General features: G+C 42.5%; 1 protein-coding gene across 1 annotated transcript in view; it reads left to right on the top strand.

Annotated features, from left to right (window-relative positions):
• EFCAB8 (EF-hand calcium binding domain 8) overlaps positions 1-19,750 on the top strand; it is a 41,438-nt gene extending 21,688 nt beyond the window's left edge. The window contains exons 12-27 of the mRNA XM_043495811.1: positions 678-745; positions 1,835-1,983; positions 3,072-3,209; positions 7,787-7,894; positions 8,068-8,295; positions 8,775-8,845; positions 9,083-9,287; positions 11,819-12,073; positions 12,518-12,661; positions 12,756-12,977; positions 13,370-13,531; positions 15,828-15,996; positions 17,188-17,320; positions 18,431-18,635; positions 18,763-18,861; positions 19,276-19,750. Of these exons, the coding sequence (XP_043351746.1) occupies positions 678-745; positions 1,835-1,983; positions 3,072-3,209; positions 7,787-7,894; positions 8,068-8,295; positions 8,775-8,845; positions 9,083-9,287; positions 11,819-12,073; positions 12,518-12,661; positions 12,756-12,977; positions 13,370-13,531; positions 15,828-15,996; positions 17,188-17,320; positions 18,431-18,635; positions 18,763-18,861; positions 19,276-19,482 (2,563 nt within the window). The 3' untranslated portion in view covers positions 19,483-19,750. The remainder of the gene's footprint in view (positions 1-677; positions 746-1,834; positions 1,984-3,071; positions 3,210-7,786; positions 7,895-8,067; positions 8,296-8,774; positions 8,846-9,082; positions 9,288-11,818; positions 12,074-12,517; positions 12,662-12,755; positions 12,978-13,369; positions 13,532-15,827; positions 15,997-17,187; positions 17,321-18,430; positions 18,636-18,762; positions 18,862-19,275) is intronic.
• Positions 19,751-20,754: the final 1,004 nt, after the last annotated feature.

Raw genomic sequence — 20,754 nt, 5'->3', positions numbered from 1 at the left:
CTCTCCTGGTTACCTTCTCTTTTTCTCTCGCCGCCATAGTACTTCTCCGCCTTGAGTTTTCACCCTGCTCTTTCTCTCTCTTTGCAACTTCTTTTCTGCTTGGTCACCCTAACAATATGTAGAAGCCCAATGCAAGAGGCCCTAGCAGTTGGGAAATGAGTCGCCACTTCCTGTCCTATTCTCGCAGAGGGTGAAAGAACTTGCAGTATTTTCCCCTGGGCTCCCGCTGATGACTGTTGCAAGTCATGGAGCTTGTATGGGATGTGGAGATCCAAACAACCCCTTGCTTTGCTTGTGTTGAAGGCCAGCCCTGGTCCCTTCTCTTCCTTAATCATTTCTTCTTAGAGATGGGTCTGAGCTACACCCTTTGGAGGAGAACTTTTCCAAAGTTTGGGGATGTTTTGGATTGGGGACTTCAGTTTGAGCTCATTGTAGGGCAGGTTACAGAGTTTCGCTAATTTTAAGAGCTCTCTTGCTGTTCCTTCTGCTTCTGTCTGTATTTCCACCTTTTCTGACCACCCCACCTATGCAGGAGCTCCCCTGTTTAATTAGCATAGAGTGTCCTTCACACAGGTGATGCATTTTCCACAGCCTTGTGCACCAAATCTGCAATACATTTTAAAAGGGCCAGCTATGGTTCTTGCAAAAGTCTGTTCATTTTATTTTCTCTGTTCTAGATCATCAACGATTGCTTTAAAGAAAGGCATTCTCTGCTTCGATTATTCACCTGAGATGAACGTGCTTGGTAAGTCACCATCATCAAAGCCCATTTTTCACCCCACTGATCTCTGCACTCCGTCTATAGTTGCTGTATTGAAAGCTTTGATAAAAAGACAAGTGTCGGAAAAGAGTCCGAGTTCAAATACAGAGAGCCGTCTCTTAAGCAGCCATGTAGGGGACCAGCAGAAACTGGTTACTTTAATGGCAATGGCCTCATCATAATGGTGGAGTAGGGACTCTCAGATCATGGGGTTCTATCCCTGACCACGTGGGCTAATTGCCATTGATGGATCTATCCTCCAGGAACTTATCTAGTTCTTTTCTGAACCCGGTTATAGTTTTGTCCTTCACAACATCTCCTGGCAGGAGTTCCAGATTGTACAGATTGTATTCTGTATGTTTGAAATTTACCCCATGTAAAAGCCAGCACACGGCCTATATGGTATTCCATTTTAGTCCCACTGAAACCCTCAAAATAGGGGTTAAGTGGAGCATGGGCAATGAGATTTTTTTTTTCTGCCTCCTGCTCTTAGTGGCCTGAGTACATTTTTCAGTGAAGTTATCAATCAGAAAAAAAAATCAATACAAATTCTCTGTCATCATCCGTAAAGAAATGTGAGACACCTGACATCTAAATCCCTTTACATGTGCTTGCATTGCAGGCTAAAGCATGTGACACTGTTTCTCTGGTGGAATCTGTCGCTCTCTAAGCCAGTTTTAGAATGCTGTAATGTTTCAGACTAGAAATAGGAGACTTAGTGACGACACACAGGCTTGGCCTTATTTAAGATTTATAGCACGTGTAGGAGAAAAACCTATTTTAAAATAACTATCCAATGGAGATTGTGGAAGAACACACACTGTTTGGATACAGGTCTGAACTCTCCCAGTCTGTGCTTCACCCCCTATTATTCCTTAGTCATCTCATGGTCCTAGGTTTTCTCCTCTGTGTGTCAAGTGTGGTAATTACTTTGAATTAGAACAAGGAGACAGGTTAGGTTTGGGCCTAAGCATCTTCTGATGTATTGTTCCAGTGTTTCCTTCATGGGATGCTGGAGAAGTTAGGTGCGTCCTTGCCTTCTTTTGTAACTAAAATGTATTTTCTTTACATTAGTGACCGGGGGATTGGATCCACTGGTTAGAGTATGGAATCCATTTGTTACCAACAGCCCCATAACGCTGATGAAAGGCCACGTTGCTGCTGTGACTCACATCATAGTCAATGGAAAGAGAAACACCATCCTCAGCATCTCCAAAGACAAAGTACAAAGTGTGGATTAAAGGAAAAATGGCTTGCTGCATTTGCAGCCATATATTTCTGTGCTCGGGCAATGGGAAAGCATCGTCATCTAAATATCAGTAGAACTTACTAGATGACACTTCTGTGGGTATGATGTGTGCCAAAGCTGTGCCTGAACGACCAACTGGATTTGGATTGGGTTTGAGAGAGATTCTTTAATATTAGACGTGGGAGCAGGAGAGAGGAGCCTTTGGTGTAATTAGTGCGTGCTCTTCAAAAAGGTTAAATGTTGGTGAAACTAGCTTGGCTGAATAGAAAACTACATCTTTGCATCCTCTGTGGGCCAGGAACAGGGTACCGAGGGACACCAGAATCAGTTAGTCAAATATTATAGCTGCCAGGAGCCTGGGAAGCTCCCACATCTGTTTAGTTAGGGGCTCCCAAAACATGAAAATGCGGTTTGCTCCTCCTTGCCTTCCTCTGGCCCTGTTTGTCTTAACCCCATCAAAACCCAGAGCGAAGCAGTAACACTGCTCCGTCCCTGGCCATCTTCCATGATGCCATTCTACCTTTGTTTGTAGCTCCATCTTGAGTAGCTGTCGAGTACAAAGAGCCTTTTTTATTGTGTCCTTGTCTGTTGTGCTCAGCTCACTAACATTGGTGGGAGGAAGAACCAGGGCAGTAGAAAAGGCTGAAATATTAAGTTTTTAGCTTTAGCTTTGAATCTCCTTGTAGGTTATGGGTTTGAATCACCCCCCCTAAGCATTCCATTCATATAGCTTGTATTATAATTTAAGCTAGTGCAGCTTCATACTTTAATGCTGCCTTCTCTGGAATTCTGCAAGCAAAACAAAAATTTCCTGGAGAATCTTGATATTTGGTTTCCTTGGGGAAGGCGGTGTCTATCTGGTAGGTCCTTTGCCTCCATTCCTGGGCTATTGCAGTGAACGAAACTCTACACTGGGATTGTGCATATGTTTGGATATTGGCCTGAACGTATGGGAAAAGTGTATTTCCTCTGGGTTGAACTGCCAAACAGCATGAACTCTCTAATGTGCTTCACAAATGCCTTAATCCCTTTGACTTCTGGTTTCTTTCCTGCATCCTTCAGAATATCCGTGTTTGGGATTTGCTGGATCACTTTTGTCTCCAGTCCATTCCTGGCAGGACTATCTCATTAGGAAATTGCCCGATTGTTGATGCCTATTACAGTGCGTTAAACAATATGCTTATCTGCACCACCTTCACCGTGAGTTAGTTATTTTACCATTTAACAGAAGACCTAATGTACCCTTTTCTTTCACAAAAGGGAAAAACATATTTTTGGGATGACATCTCTCCTTTCTTTGCTCATCTTTCTAGCAGACATCAGTGAGGGACTAATTTTTGACTGAAGTTCAAAGACTTAGTCTTGTTGATTTAAATTCACTCTTGTGCAAAGGGCCAACACAAGGCTTATGCACCGTTTAAACCTTTAGGGCTTACATGGGACTGGGGCTGGGTAGGCAATGTCTTTCCCAACTTGCAAATGGTTTTGAGAGTTTGAAAATGTTACTATCAGCATAGGAATGGAAGATTGAAATCTTGACTGTTCACAAATTAAAAAAACGGAAACCACATCTCTGTTTGAGCCGGGAGGTCTGGTTCCCAGCTTCCATCGACATACCTGTGCTAGTTCTGCACAAGCGAGCACCCAAAAATAGCAGTGTAGTTGGAGGTGTTGTGGGGGTAGCTGCTCATGTACAAACCCAGGGAACCTGAGATGCTGCCTATGCTATCCTGTCTTTGGAGCAGAACCAGTGCAGATTTTTGTACACCAGCAAGGAATCAAACCTCCCGGCTCAAATAGACGTCGTGTAAGCTCTTGGTTTGGGTCAATTGAAATGTTTTTTGTTTTGATAATTTTGAAATGTATGATTTTGGCCCTTTTTTCTTTTTTTAAACTTTTTCAGTCTGTCTAGCTTAAGTTTCAAAATGAGAAGATGTTCTGAACCGCAGAACCAGTATTTTTCTTTTTGAAAATGTTAAAATGAAATGTTTCAACTATTTGTCAGTTTTTTTTCTCTACGTTTTGTTGAGTTGGGAAACTTGCTGAAGCAGACCCCATTTCACCAGCAGGTTGTGTTTCACCAAATTGACGTTTTTGTTGAAAAATCATCAAAAAATCCCAACCAGTCCTGCATGGGGCCTTGTGCCTGAGGTGAATGTCCACCCACTGAGACACAGCATGGCCTAGTGGAGACAGACTCAGGAGCATGTACTTTTTAGTTTCATTTCTGCCACTGGCATGCTTTGTGGCCAAGTGGAGGTCAACTAACTTCATTCTCTGTACTGCAAAACTGGGACAGTGATACTTTCTAGTTACCTCACAGGGATATTGTAAACAAGATTTTGACTGAAATTCTTATCTTGTTCAAGTGAACAGAGCATCGGTGGGACTGCTCACATTCGTCAGGGGAGCAGGGTTTGGCCCTCTGTTGGGGTCTGATCCTGCAGAGTCCTGAGTACTTCCTATAGGGTGTCATTAGTTCCTATTGAAGTCAATGGGAACTGAATGAACACAGCACTTTGCAAGGTCCTGCCCATAAGTGTTTTTATAGTGCTTTGATGACACAAAGTGCTAAATACTATCAGTGATACATGGTGGTGGTATTAGTAAATGCTGGAATTTTATTCAGTAGGTGGTTTGGAATAGAGATGCACATATTCACTGACCATGTCTGAGGATTGTGGATGGATGCGGATCCAAATTCTATATCTGGAGCCCTGCAGATCTGCGTATATCTGTGGATCATCTTTGAGGATTGCGGATCAGACATGGATACAAATTTTGTATCCATGAAGGGCTCTGCAGACCGACTGATGCTCTGACATCAGTTCCACCCTAAAAGAAGGAATAACTGGATGTAAACTAACATTCCTTCCAGTGTATCTGCAGGAGGATGGCCATCCTGAAAAAACATTATAGTCTGGAAAAAGAAAAGGAGTACTTGTGGCACCTTAGAGACTAACAAATTTATTAGAGCATAAGCTTTCGTGAGCTACAGCTCACTTCATCGGATGCATTTGGTGGAAAAAGCAGAGGAGAGATTTACGCACACGCACACGCACAGAGAGAGAACATGAAACAATGGGTTTATCGTACACACTGTAAGGAGAGTGATCACTTAAGATAAGCCATCACCAGCAGCGGGGGGAGGGGAGGGAAGGAGGAAAACCTTTTATGGTGACAAGCAAGGTAGGCTATTTCCAGCAGTTAACAAGAACATCTGAGGAACAGTGAGGGGTGGGGTGGGGAGAAATAACATGGGGAAATAGTTTTACTTTGTGTAATGACTCATCCATTCCCAGTCTCTATTCAAGCCTAAATTAATTGTATCCAGTTTGCAAATTAATTCCAATTCAGCAGTCTCTCGTTGGAGTCTGTTTTTGAAGCTTTTTTGTTGAAGGATAGCCACTCTTAGGTCTGTAATCGAGTGACCAGAGAGATTGAAGTGTTCTCCAACTGGTTTTTGAATGTTATAATTCTTGACGTCTGATTTGTGTCCATTCATTCTTTTACATAGAGACTGTCCAGTTTGACCAATGTACATGGCAGAGGGGCATTGCTGGCACATGATGGCATATATCACATTGGTAGATGTGCAGGTGAACGAGCCTCTGATAGTGTGGCTGATGTGATTAGGCCCTGTGATGGTGTCCCCTGAATAGATATGTGGACAGAGTTGGCAACGGGCTTTGTTGCAAGGATAGGTTCCTGGGTTAGTGGTTCTGTTGTGTGGTGTGTGGTTGCTGGTGAGTATTTGCTTCAGGTTGGGGGGCTGTCTGTAAGCAAGGACTGGCCTGTCTCCCAAGATCTGTGAGAGTGATGGGTCGTCCTTCAGGATAGGTTGTAGATCCTTGATGATGCGTTGGAGAGGTTTTAGTTGGGGGCTGAAGGTGATGGCTAGTGGCGTTCTGTTATTTTCTTTGTTGGGCCTGTCCTGTAGTAGGTGACTTCTGGGAACTCTTCTGGCTCTGTCAATCTGTTTCTTCATTTCAGCAGGTGGGTATTGTAGTTGTAGGAATGCATGATAGAGATCTTGTAGGTGTTTGAGGGGTTAGAGCAAATGCGGTTATATTTTAGAGCTTGGCTGTAGACAATGGATCGTGTGGTATGATCTGGATGAAAGCTAGAGGCATGTAGGTAGGAATAGCGGTCAGTAGGTTTCCGATATAGGGTGGTGTTTATGTGACCATCGCTTAGCACCACAGGACAGGCCCAACAAAGAAAATAACAGAACGCCACTAGCCATCACCTTCAGCCCCCAACTAAAACCTCTCCAATGCACATCAAAGATCTACAACCTATCCTGAAGGACGACCCATCACTCTCACAGATCTTGGGAGAAAGGCCAGTCCTTCCTTACAGACAGCCCCCCAACCTGAAGCAAATACTCACCAGCAACCACACACCACACAACAGAACCACTAACCCAGGAACCTATCCTTGCAACAAAGCCCGTTGCCAACTCTGTCCACATATCTATTCAGGGGACACCATCACAGGGCCTAATCACATCAGTCACACTATCAGAGGCTCGTTCACCTGCGCGTCTACCAATGTGATATATGCCATCATGTGCCAGCAATGCCCCTCTGCCATGTACATTGGCCAAACTGGACAGTCTCTACGTAAAAGAATGAATGGACACAAATCAGACGTCAAGAATTATAACATTCAAAAACCAGTTGGAGAACACTTCAATCTCTCTGGTCACTCGATTACAGACCTAAGAGTGGCTATCCTTCAACAAAAAAGCTTCAAAAACAGACTCCAACGAGACACTGCTGAATTGGAATTAATTTGCAAACTGGATACAATTAACTTAGGCTTGAATAGAGACTGGGAATGGATGAGTCCATTACACAAAGTAAAACTATTTCCCCATAAAAAGAAAAGGAGTACTTGTGGCACCTTAGAGACTAACAAATTTATTAGAGCATAAGCTTTCGTGAGCTACAGCTCACTTCATCGGATGAGCTGTAGCTCACGAAAGCTTATGCTCTAATAAATTTGTTAGTCTCTAAGGTGCCACAAGTACTCCTTTTCTTTTTGTGAATACAGACTAACACGGCTGCTACTCTGAAACCTGTCATTATTTCCCCAAGTTATTTCTCCCCCCCACCCCACCCCACCCCACCCCCCACTGTTCCTCAGATATTCTTGTTAACTGCTGGAAATAGCCTACCTTGCTTGTCACCATGAAAGGTTTTCCTCCTTCCCCCCCCCCCCCGCTGCTGGTGATGGCTTATCTCAAGTGATCACTCTCCTTACAGTGTGTATGATAAACCCATTGTTTCATGTTCTCTGTGTGTCTATATCAATCTCCCCTCTGTTTTTTCCACCAAATGCATCTGATGAAGTGAGCTGTAGCTCAAGAAAGCTTATGCTCTAATAAATTTGTTACTCTCTAAGGTGCAACAAGTACTCCTTTTCTTTTTGCGAATACAGACTAACACGGCTGCTACTCTGAAACCTGTCATTATAGTCTGGGTATTTCAATGGACGAAAGTGGCACTTTGGTATCAGTAACACAGCAGTGCAGATGTTCTTGAGGTCCTGGTTTATTTTTCCTTGGGAGGTATAGTAATACTTGGGGGGTTATCTTTGCTGATGGTTTCCCTGTTCTTGAAGCATCTAGATTCCTTTAGTCTATGTTCCATTCGCTGCCTAGAGGTGGCAGCTGTGATTCATATAATTCATCTTTTATTCAAATCCTCATGGTTCTTTTTGCAGAAATGTTTGTTTTTTCAGTTTGATTTTTTAAATCTATTTCAATCCAGATTGGTATTTTCTATGGAGATTTAGAATTCATGGAAACCATTAACTCAGAAGTCACGTCCCATGACCAGCCACTATGTACAGCCCTGTATAACAGGAACTTCAAACAGGTGAGTGCCAGGATTATAAACTGCCTTAATATCTGTGGTCACTAATAAACTGCTGTAATGACATATCAATGTCTAATGCACTGATCTGCTCCCCTCCATTATGTCTTATGACCTTGAAATGCCGAGAACTTGATAGATTGACAATATGTACTTCTTCACGGTGGTCTATGCAGGTGGTGAGTGGTTGCCATCGTGGGATGGTCAGAGTCTGGGATATCATGACTGGGCAAAAGATGATGCAGTTTATGACCTCGGAGGGCAACCAAACCGAAATAACAGCAATGGCTTTTGATGGGCCGGAGAGACGCCTCATCACTGCTTTGAAAGATGGGACAATCAAGTTCTGGAACTTCAACAATGGGGCCTGTCTGCTTGAGATGCCTCACTTGGATAAAACGGAGGTCAGCACCTCATGAAAGGAGGAGAGATGTGTTTTATCAGCGCTTGTCACATCCATCTCTCCTCTGCTCCAACCTGGAGTAGAAGCACCATTTCATTATCCTTGATTCAGCTTGCCAGGGAGCAGAGGGTGGTGCTATCATAGGACAAAAAACACTAGGATAAGTAAGCGGGAGAAGACTGTCAGACTGAAATACCAGTAACAATTGTACTTGGAAAAGGGGCCCTTTTAGGGCCAGACTATCAAACTGTCTGTAAAAACCCTGCAAATGTTGCAGAGGCATCCATTGTGCATATAAAACTTGCCTTCCTACCTGCAGTTTGACCAAGTGTGACAGCAGTGATGGGTAATTTGGTGCATAATTATCTGATTTGTGCCAATTTTGCACACATGGGGGAAGTGTGGATTTTGCATATGTGAGCAGATATTTTCCAGGCAATTACTAGTTATAACTTAGCATTGTGTCTGTCTTTCCTGTAGATCAGTGGAATTCTGTATATCAATCTGAAGATATATGTGACTGGGTGGAGTAAAAGAGTTACATGGTACCTGTAAGTAGGAAGTGGGCAGGGGTTACACGATCCAATGTAAAAATGTATTTCCTTGGTTCCCATTGCTGGCTCGTTATCTCTAACTGTTTACCAAATGTTTCCTTAAACATACCAAGGCCTAAAAGGTGAAGTGGATTATAGTCTTGAAAGGGATTTGTTGTACTTTACAGTCCACTTTCTTCTAACTTCATTAAATACACTGTTCTTCCTGGATGACTGTTTGATCTTGCTTACCAGAGATGTTAAAGAAAATGAAGTAATTGAATACAAACACTGGAAATCCTACCACTCAGAGGACATCTTATCTATAGCCAAATACAACAGTCAACTCTTGGCTACTGCCTCCTGCGATGGAGATGTAGTGATCTGGAGTACAGACTCGGGACAGGCAGTCTGCAGGTTTAACGCATCCCAGAGTCCTTTGACCCTTATGCCAAACAGGGTAAGTTCAAGAACAGCTGCCCAGCTCTGTTTCCTACACAATTCAATGCTTAAGTATGTTAAAGATGCCTTCTGATTACTGTTAAATTGAGGGGATGTGTGCACTATATTATAACAGGGTCAGCTAATAGGATTGCTCTGTCACTACATACAAAATGGTGGGATCTAAATTAGTTGTTACCACTCAAGACCTTGGTATCATCGTGGATAGTTCTCTGAAATGATCTGCTCAATGTGCAGCTGCAGTCCAAGAAGTGAACAATGTTCGGAACCATTAGGAAAGGGTTAGATAGTAAGACAGAAAGTATCATAATGCCACTATTATAAATCCATGGTACATCCACACCTTAAATAGTCCATGCAGTTCTAATTGCCTCATCTCAAAAAAGATATATTAGAATTGGAAGAAGTACAAAGGAGGGTAACAAAAATGCTTCCAAGTGAGGAGAGATTAAAAAGACTGGAACTGTTCAGTTTGGAAAAGATGCAACTAAGCAGGGGTGTGATAGAGGTCTATAAAATCATGAATGGTGTGGAGAGAGTCAATAAGGAAGTGTTATTTACTCCTTTACATAACAGAAGAACTAGGGGTCACCCAATGAAATTAATAGGCAGAAGGTTTAAAACAAACAAAAGGAAGTGCTTCTTCATATAACACTGTCAGCCTGTGGAAGTCGTTAACAGGATGTTGTGAAGGCCAAAAGTATAACTGGGTTCAAAAAGAATTATAGACTTTAAAGTCAGAAGGAACCATCATGATCATCTAGTCTGACCTGTGCATTGCAGGCCTCACCCACCCACTCCTGAAATAGAGCCATAGCTTCTGCCTGAGTCACTGAAGTCCTCAAATCATGATTTAAAGAGCTCAAGTTACAGAGGACCCACCATTTACACTAGTTTAAATCTGCAAGTGACCCATGGCCCATGTTGCAGAGGAAGGCAAAAAATCCCAAGGTCTCAGCCAGTCTGTTCATGGATAAGTTCATGGAGTATAGGTCCATCAATGGCTATTTGCCAAGATGGTCAGGGACACAACTCCATACTCTGAGTGTCTCTAATCCTCTGACTACCAGAAGCTGGGCCTGGAGGACAGGGGATGGATCACTAGATAAATTGCTCTGTTCTGTTCATTCCCTCTGAAGCACCTGGCATTGCCCACTGTTGGAAGACAGGATAGTGGGCTAGAAGGACTATTGGTCTGACCCAGTATGGCTGTTCTTGTGCTGTTATGATTTACAGTTAGAAAATATATTATATTATTTTATTTAAAAAAAAGTTTAATTTGTTGCTCATTAAAATTAGGTGCTGATGATAGCTGGAGCCAGGCTGTGTGCCTTTAGTTCTACGAATGTTCTGCAATCCTGATTTATAATGTCCCTGCTCTTCCATTTCCTGAATTGGGACCTGAAAATCTGATGATTTTTACAGTTGTTTTGTGCTATTGGACAGGTGTCCCCTACACACTAAGTTGGGAGTGATGGAGAAGTTATCCAAATAAAATTATGAATATTAATAATACTCCAGCTAGTCAGAAACAAGATATTTAAAGTACAGTCAATTGTGTTTTTTATAAGTATCTTGGTTTCTAGTTGTCTGAGACACAGAACAAGTCTGTTCTTGTCCACATCAGAGCATGCACACCTCAGTTGAAACAGCAGCTGTCCTATCACTGGAGCAAATTGAAATTGTGGAGTATGAAGAATCACTTGATGTTTCATTTGCATGTCAGTACCCAGAACTCTGTTTTAGCTTTTACAGAACAGAGCTAGCATCTGCACAGTGTGGGACAGCATAGATTTGTGGTGTGCTTTGTAAGATGCATCATGTTTTCATAGGACTGGAAGAGACCTGGAGAGGTCATCGAGTCCTGTCCCCTGCACTCATGGCAGGACTATATTATCTAGACCATTTCCGACAGGTGCTTGTCTAACCTGCTCTTAAAAATCTCCGATGATGAAGATTCCACAACCTCCCTAGGCAATTTATTTCAGTGCTTAACCACCCTGACAGGAAGTTTTTCCTAATGTCCAACCTAAACCACCCTTGCTGCAATTTAAGCCAATTGCTTCTTGTCCTATCCTCAGAGGTTAAGAACAACAATTTTTCTCCCTCCTCCTTTTGTTCCAATGCTTTACAAGGCTGGATTGTGGGAAGCTTTGACCACTATGAACCTTCAGATCTTGTATTGAAAATATATTGAATTGGTATTTGTTCCACATGTTAAAGGTTCATCCTTCTCTCACTGAAGTCACAGAAGTTATGAATGGGAGAAAGATCAGACCCTAATTTAATCACACTGGCAGCTACTTCTCAATAGAAACAGGGATTCTACTTCTCCTTAAGCTACTGCAGTAGAAAAGTGATGTTGCTGGCCGGAATGGCTGGGTCTGCTTTGCAAGTGAAGAACCCACTTGCCTCTTCAGTAATGCAGCCCAGCAGATGGGATGGAATGTAACAGTTTGAAGAAGGAAGATGGGAAAAGTCTCTAGGGACAGTTTCACCCTGAATGCAATTTTTGTTCCCATTGCTTAGGTGTTTACTGAGAGTAAGGAAGATCCCAGCAGAGGAAATATCCGAAAGAAACCATCAGTGTCAGTAAAGCTGAGCAGTTATGCTGAGTCTGGGAAAAAGGGTTGGGCAGGCTCGAGGACTAGCGTCTCAACTAGGCTTTCAACTACTGGGAAGCCTTCTGTTTCTTTTTTTGGCCAATTCAGAAATTTGGCTCCTGCTCCATCTGTTATAAGACAGTCCAGAGAAAAGCAACTGGATCAAGCTAAAACACAGCAGGTATGGTTCTTCGAAGGCTCTTGTGATTTAGGCTAAACCCACAACAAGCTCTGGCTTGTTCCAAGCTGGGGTGAAGACATGTCACAGCGTAAGCATTGTTGTCTTTTACACAGTGAACCAAGCCATAAACAACAAATGGTAAAAATTCAAGGTGGTTTCCTGGTACTCTTGCTTCTTTTCACTCCCCACCCACTTCCCACTGCCACTGCGTGGTTCTTACACAGCTCTCTGCTTCTTTTGGCTCTTCCCTCTGTAAGGGGGTCTCATGACTTGGCCTTATAACAGAACTTCTTGTAGTTAAGGTTGAAAGAAATATTGGCCCCTCAAAAAAGCACAGTCATGTCTTACCACCCTGCAGAGACTGCTATCAAGAAGAGCAGAACCTAGTCAGCCTCCAGTGAAAGACCTGGCTATAGGTATGTGGTGGTGTTTTTGATTCTGTAGGCAGTCCAGCCTCCAGGAGGGGAAAATACTGACCGAGAAAGTGATTCTCCCAAAGACCAAGATGCTGCTGAAACCAGCAACCAAAAGCAAAACTATTCAAATTGGCAGGAAGAGTTGAAGGGCCTCCCAGCTGCTGTGGAAAAGGTTAGACATCTACATTTCTCTTTGACCTACCCAGCAATCAGAGTGAATGTGAGAGTGGACAGGGAACGTGTTGCTATGGCTTTCTCTTTTGCAGATACTTTTCCTGGAGACACGTGAGCAGTCCCCTGACACAGCCATTCTGCTAACCAGCTCTGCGGGTGGCTACATCTATGCCTGGTCAGTCAGTAGTGAAGGGGGGATGTTGGGCAAATTTCAGGCAGTACATGGTGGTGATGTAAATGCAGTAGTCGGTACCATGTCCACGGATCCAGAGGACTTCATCTTGTTGACTGGAGATTCCCTAGGCTATATTAAGGTGATTGTTTTATGATGTCTGAGAAACAGCCTCTTTGAGAGTCTGACTCTGAAGATAAGGAGTAAAGTCATAGGATCTGTAACTTGTCTGCTGTTCAAAACAGACCAAACAACTTGTACATTTGAAAGGCTGGGAAAGTAATGAGCTGTGTGAAAACTTGAGACCTTGATTTAAAACCCAGTGAATGAATGAACAAAGCTGTAGAGCAAATGGGACTATCTTTTGTCCCTAGAGATGTCACAAGAATGAAAACTGGGGGGTGAGTTATATGCACCACTCATATGGTGAATGGGAGCGTTGACTGGTCACTTCCTAGCCAGTTTCAGGGGAATGTGCAACATAGTGTTTCTCTAAATGAAAATTAAAAAGTTACTAACAAAGTCTCTCCTTAGATCTGGGATATCGAGAATTATTGCAAATCAAAAGAGGTAAAGAAAGTTTCCAGGGCAGGAAAAAAAGAAACATCTCATAGAAATGAGAACATGTTTCGTGACCTAATCCCAAAATATTGCAGAGTTCCTGCCGGAAAAAATCCATCTGTGGAAACTAATGAGGTAGTGCATTTCAGAATCTGTGCTGTAAAGAGTTTATATGTTATATTAATTAGCAGTAGCATAGTCTTGTTTCCTTAAACTCTCCTCATCACATTCAGGGTGGGGTTGGCATTTCAAGAGTTTTTTTGTAGTGAACTGAATTTTCTGCGGGCCTCTAAGATGTCCCTGCATGATAAATGGGACTTGTGCTCCTAAATCAGGTAGGTGCTTTCAAAAATCCCACCCTATATCCACAAATATTGCCCATGCATTTTTAGAAGCTTATTGGAAATATGACTGTCAAGCTGTCTGGAGTGGCACTCAAGCATGAATACGAGCCTCAGGTCAGACTGCGTAGCAGCAGGGCACAAATCCCAAACTGGTTGAGAGTTCTATACTTAGATTTCACCAACGAAGGATCAAGTGTGAACTCCTCAAGCACTTATAACAGGCTTAATATGGAGTCACAGACAGTCTCCTTGGGTACTCCAATTTATCTTGCCACCCAGTAAACTTGCCTTTGTGTAATAGATGCTCCCTTACACCAAAAATTACAACTTCCCAGTCCCAAAGGACCAATCACTTACCCCAGATCACTACACCTTAGATCCTACACCAAAGACAATGCTTGTAGCCAATCCTATAATAAATTAACTAAAGATTTATTAACTAAGAAAAAGAAATGAGTTCTTTACAAAGTTAAAGCAGATAAACGCATATGAATGAGTTAGTCTTAGGTTCCAAAAGGAAAAAGAAGTTGTTGTAATATACAAGCTCTATAAGCCCTCTAGGGTTAACCCAGGGCAAACAGCTGGGGATCCCTTGCTTATGCTTAGAAATCTTCGCCCCTCATTGTTTAAGCAGCATAGAGATATCATTTTCTTCATGGTGGATTTTTATTGCCTTCCTCCCAGAGTTCAAGCTGATGGGATGAGTGCTGTGCACGTCTCCTCTTTGTGAGTGTGGGGGGAGCAATTAGCAAAGTCTTCTGTTCCCTGATTTTCCACAATGGCTTGTCTGATGTCTGTGGTCCTTCTTTTGTTGGGCAGGAGATGACACCCCTTGTGGCAAACTAGTATTTCACACTTGGTAATGCTTCTCTTCTGACTGTGAGGTTTACATTTTCAGAGTAAACACTTAAATGCTACCTTATAACCTGGGATACAGACATTATAAGTGAGATCAATGCAGGCAGCAACTCACAAGCATTTCATAAATTCTAAACATATTTTTAGAAATCTGATACCTATTTTAACAATACTAACACACAGGTGAGTCAGACTGGCTTCCAGCTGTGCATTTGTCATTGTACAGTGAGGCCTAGGGGCCTTGGTGTGAGCTGGCACTTGGTCTGCCAGTGTCACAGTGACCACCTCTTGAAATATTTGGTAGATTAACTCAGCTATGTGGATTGGTCTCATTGCTTTTGGGAAGGTATCAATAGATGTGCTGATGCATGACATTATTTTCAAAATAAATATCAGAATTATTTCTCTTTTTGGAGTGACATTATGAAAATGTACCTTTCGCCTCACCCTTGGTCTCATATGAGGAGAGATTAAAGAGGCTAGGACTTTTCAGCTTGGAAAAGGGGAGACTAAGGGGGGATATGATAGAGGTATATAAAATCATGAGTGGTGTGGAGAAAGTGAATAAGGAAAAGTTATTTACTTGTTCCCATAATATAAGAATTAGGGGCCACCAAATGAAATTAATGGGTAGCAGGTTTAAAACAAATAAAAGGAAGTACTTCTTCACTCAGCGCACAGTCAACCTGTGGAACTCCTTGCCTGAGGAGGTTGTGAAGGCTAGGACTATAACAGGGTTTAAAAGAGAACTGGATAAATTCATGGAGGTTAAGTCCATTAATGGCTATTAGCCAGGATGGGTAAGGAATGGTGTCCCTAGCCTCTGTTTGTCAGAGGGTGGAGATGGATGGCAGGAGAGAGATCACTTGATCATTACCTGTTAGGGTCACTCCCTCTGGGGCACCTGGCATTGGCCACTGTTGGTAGACAGGATACTGGGCTTGATGGACCTTTGGTCTGACCCAGTATGGCCATTCTTACGTTCCTGTGTACTAGCTTTATACCATTATCATTGCTGTCCACAAACCTGAAGGGATGAAAGTTTGTTTCTTGGTAGATTACGTTCTCATGGTATTTAAATACCATGGTGATAACTGCCATAAAAATAGCTTAGATAGGGTGTGGAGATTATTTATCGGTTATAAAGGTTGTGTCATGTTTAAATGAAGCTGTTGACCTCCCAAGTGAGCATCTTCACAAATTAATTGCTCATGTCATCTGTTCTGCAGGTGCTGGATGGCTGGAGTACCACCCTTATCCCCCCAGATCTTCTAAACTCTTGGAGGGGTCATTTGAAGAATGTCTCCCACATTGTGTATGTGGAAAAGCTCAGACTAATTGTCACATCCAGCTATGACTGCAACGTCAAACTCTGGATGCTCTCAGGCAGGCACATAGGTACAATGGTTTGGAATGCTAAAGCCATTCATACCAACTGGTGTTTTCTAGACATCCACCTTGGTTATGAGACAGAGGAGACAAATAGATGTCACTTTTGCTGTCTTGTTAGATAAAACTGGCTTCCTAACTTAAGTGCAATTTGTTAACTCTAAAGGATTTTTATTTGGATGGATGGCTCTCAGCTCAGTCTAAATTGGACCACAGCTGACCCCACCAAAAAACTACATCCTTAGAAATATTCTGAGCCCATCAATGCAGTTTTGGTTATAAGGTGAGGAAAGTGCTGCAGAATGGAAAGTGTCGGCCAACTCTCACCAAAGACTTTGAAACTAAAACTACAAGGATGTTGCCTCGTGGCTCAGGACCCAGCTGAAAATCTTCAGGGAGAACACTGCATATAAGAATGGCCAAACTGGGTCAGATCAAAGGTCCATCTAGCCCAGCGTCATGTCTTCTGACAGTGGCCAATGCCAGGTGCCTCAGAGGGAATAAACCTCTGTAGGTGAGCTAGCAATGCCCAGCTGCTGCCTGAAGCCATCTCAGGCATAGTGCTATTTCTTACTAAAACATTAAAGATAAATATGTGACAGCTCCTTAGGAAGATAAAGTTGGTCTTTAGTAAAGGCTCGACTGGGAGCCTCCATGTTGTGGAAATGACACCAGTTGCATACAGTATTGCAGTTAAGAAAAATGATGCCATACAACTCCCATTTCTAGGATTTCCCTCTTTTCTGTAAATTTTACTTTAAAAGAGAAAAAGAAGATTTCAATCCAATTTGTCAATTTTTAAAAAACAGTCTAATTTGTTGAGGGAAATGAAGGAAATGTTGACCAGAAATTCCATCCTGGATCGGAGAAATCTTCCTGATGAAATTTTACAGCCACAGCCAATAAGTTTCCATGGAAAGCTTCAGTTCTGATGAATTGGCATATTCTGAAGAAAAAACGTTTTGTCAATACATTTCCACCCAGCTCTAGTGATCTGTAGCATAGTGATGACCATAAAGTCCTGTGTTTATCATCGGCTTCACTTGCAAAAACCTTAGTTTCTCCAGAGATAGGGGAATTGCCAGTCATTCCAAAGGCAAACAAGAGTGAGAGGTTTGCTTGTAGGCAGTTAATTGCTGTGTCTGGGTTATCCATTCAGCCCTCATTCTGACCTTTCTTTTCTGCTGGTTTAAATGGCAGGGACCTTTGGGCAGTCACTGTGGAACGTTGGGCTGCAGTATCTGAGGCCAGCCAAGGTGCCATCGGAAATCCAAAGAGTTGGTTCCACTCAAACCCTGAAAGTGCTCAATGAGGGCAAGTTCCCGCACTGGGAGTGAGTGAACTGGAATATGTTTTTGAAGAGTCACATTTAGCCAAATGCCTTTCTTGTGTGGAGGATAAATACGATAGCCTCCGTCTTTGTCACGTCTGGTTTCGGTATGCTGGTGCAGTCTGTATCTGAACTCGAAATAATGGACAGGGATGGTTAAAGGAACTGATTAACTCGTTCATTTTTTGTCAGCGGGGTGGGGGGTAAACCCCAGTAGCTGCCATGATCTGTTATAAATCTCTGTTCAGCAGGTGTTCAATCTCTTTCTCCATGGTTCGAAGTTGGATTTTTAGGGCTGTCTCTCTTGGACTATGTTTACACTAGCACTTTTGTCAGTAAAACCACACCCCTGACTGACACAAGTTTCACCAACAAAAATGCTGGTGTGGAGCGTCTCCTGCCAATATAGCTATCGCTGCTTGTTGGGATGGTTTAATTATGCTGACAGGTGAACTCTTGCCCATCAGCATACCTGGGAGACCTTACAACAGGTACAGCTGTGCTGCTGTAAGGTCTGTAGTGTAGACATATAGCCTTGGACTTTTTGGGGATCTGTAATATTTAGACTTGAGATAAATTCAATCAATTTTTCCATTCCCAAAGGGTTCTGTTCACAAGAAAAATATATGGAGCCTTCTCGAAAGCATCTGATATGTCTGTGTTTCTAGGGCTGCTCTGAGAAGATTTGTTCTTTGTCTGACTGGACACTAAATGCCATAGGTCTAGTCTTGTCCTCGCACCCATCAGCTCTGGTTGAAACCACTGAGAGCAGTGAGGGCAGAGCTGGGCCTCGGGAGAGCAGCCAGTGTTAGAAGCAGAAGTGCTGATTCCACCACGAACTAGGAATTGAGAGATCTGAGAAAATGCTAGATAAGAGGGCTGGGAGGGGCGAATGGGAAATGATGCTGACTTTTTCTGAACCCAAAGAAGGTCCAGTTCTAGTCCTCTCTTATTTTGTCCTAATTATTTTGCATAGTCCAAATACAGTATGTGCTTTAAATATTTCTTAGTTCAATGAGTAGGCTGGGCTCCATTCTGCTGCCTTAGGGAAGAGGGGAAAGGCTATTAGTTTGCTATGGATGTTTAACCCTCTCCTTATGCCTTTGTGCCCAGAGATACTCGAAGCATTATGCATATGCTTAGCCAGGGGAGCAGGCAGCATTCCATGCTGATGAATTTATTGCAAGGAAAATCAGACCAGATCTTAGATTTTAATCTGAACTTTAAAAAAATGATCCAGAAAGAGAAGCGACTGACCTGTTATATGGATGAACAAATGGAGGCTGAGTGGCACCAGTGGGAAAAGAAGGGGAATCTGGTGAGGAAACCAGTATTGTTGTCTGACATGCTGTTTAAAAGGGACAATGTACAGAGGGCTGGAGGGAGAATCTTGCAGAGGGAAACAAATGTAGTCAACTGCCTTCTCTTTAATGTAATTATCACAGAAGAGTGAGATCCTGGGCTCCTCCTACAAGCAAAAAGTGAGGCGTCATTTATCTGAATTCCTCCCAGATGTAAAGGCATGTGTTACCAACAAAGAGCAGGTGAGTTAATGTCTTTCCACAGGAAGCTACACCCTCAGGGCCTGAATATCTGAGGGAGAAGTCTTTAGTCCTTGACAATGGAAAGGTGATATCAGATGTAGGCACTGCAGAGAAGAAGGATCTTGCACAAATGATAAGATGGACAGGAGCAGAAAGGAGGCAAATGATAGAAAGTGAAAAGAATATAAGTTGGGTAGAGACAGGTAGGACTTAGGATGGAGCAGAGGTTTTAAAGCAAGGCAGGCAATTTTTGGATCTTGAACAGGAGGCTGATAGGGGATCGGGGGGGCAGTACAATCATTTTTTTGTGCTACTGCTGCTGGTTTTTCTTCTATGACTGCTACAAAACAAGGCCTAAAAATGCAAAAAAAGCCTCTAAAAATTTCCAAACAGGACTTCTTTTGTCTTGTCCAGGCCAGGGTCTATCACTGTATCCAGTATGCTGACCTGCAGAATGTCACTCCTCCTCCAGTTCCTGAGATGTTGGTAGAGATGCAACAATTTCAAGCAAACTTTAGGAGAAAATCAAGGTCAGGAAAAAGGTTATCTGCTGCCATTTCTCACAAGCTAAATCTGAAAACCCATCAACAAAGTAAACTGTCTTCATGCACAAAAGACTGAACTTTACTGAAAGAAGCTCATCTGGTTCTTTGAAATAGATTGACATGTAACAGGGAAAAAATGTGTAGGATATGTGGAAAAAACTAACTCTGTTTTCTTAAAAGATGCTAGAGTCCATACAATATATATGCATCATTTATAGCTTGTAATAGTCATAGACATTCTAGCCATCTGTTTTTATAAATATTAGAAACAATTTTTGAACAGGTAATGTATTTGAGAAAATGCTGGATCTTGCAAATAAAGGTAACATTTATTTTATGTGCTAGCTTGGAGTTTAATGCACTGCATGTTTTTCTTAGTGAATGAGACATGGAGCCTTGAAATGTTGCCAGTTGGAGTAATTCCAACTGTTAAATGCACCTTGTTGAAGAGCTGCAGAAAACCAGGATGAAATCTTTCACAGAGCTCTCAATACCAGAATGCAGCGGGCTTCATAAAGAAGTTAGGGTTGGCAGCTTCTAGGTACATTACATGTCATTGGCAGGGTGTCCTGGGTATGTAGCGAGATGCCCCTCTGCTCCCAACAGTTAATGTAATGTATAATCACGAGGAAAAAGTCTCAACTGTCATCATATGTCTAAAGTATTTAATACTAATACCTTCCGTGCAGCAGCTTTTCTAAGAGCTGTGTAGACTGTTACAACATCTCTGTAAGACAGGCAAGGGTTTCCATTTTCTAGATAAGTAGAGGGTAAGTGACTTGCCCAGTGCTGCAGTGTGCCAAAGGCAGAGTTGAGAATGGCCCCACCTTTTAGCCATTAGACAATGCTTTCCCGTATTTAATTAGCTCCTTCTACAAAGAGGTGTAATATTTTGCTGATATTGACTAGACAAAGTGGTAAAAAAAGCTTTAAAGGGATCTTTATGACTCAGGGAGCAGATGTCTCAGTGCATATAGGTATAATGCAAGTGGTGTCCTCACTAAATAATGAGATAAAAATGTAGTTCAGTTGATAAAAATAGCTCTGGAATAAATCTGGTAAACAAAAGAATATGACGGGATATTGCTGCCATCTGGCAGGCATTAAAAATCAGAGGGCATGTGATCTACAGGTGCTGAATCTCATGGACTTGCTCAATATATTAACTATAGAGCCCCTTGTCACTCCTCCCCACTGGCTACTGATGCTGAGTGTCTCGGCTCCTCTATCGGCGTGTGCAGAAATGTGTGTATGCTGGGGAAAAACAGGTTAGTTAAGTTTCAAGATCTCAGAGAGAGCTAAGCCAAACCAGTTTAGTTCAAAAACTGACTGGGGAAAATCCCTCTTT

Source organism: Dermochelys coriacea, chromosome 13, assembly GCF_009764565.3.
Source record: "Dermochelys coriacea isolate rDerCor1 chromosome 13, rDerCor1.pri.v4, whole genome shotgun sequence".
NCBI lineage: Eukaryota > Metazoa > Chordata > Testudines > Dermochelyidae > Dermochelys > Dermochelys coriacea.
The sequence above is the reverse complement of the archived record's forward strand: the minus strand, read 5'-3'. Positions and strand labels throughout refer to the sequence as shown.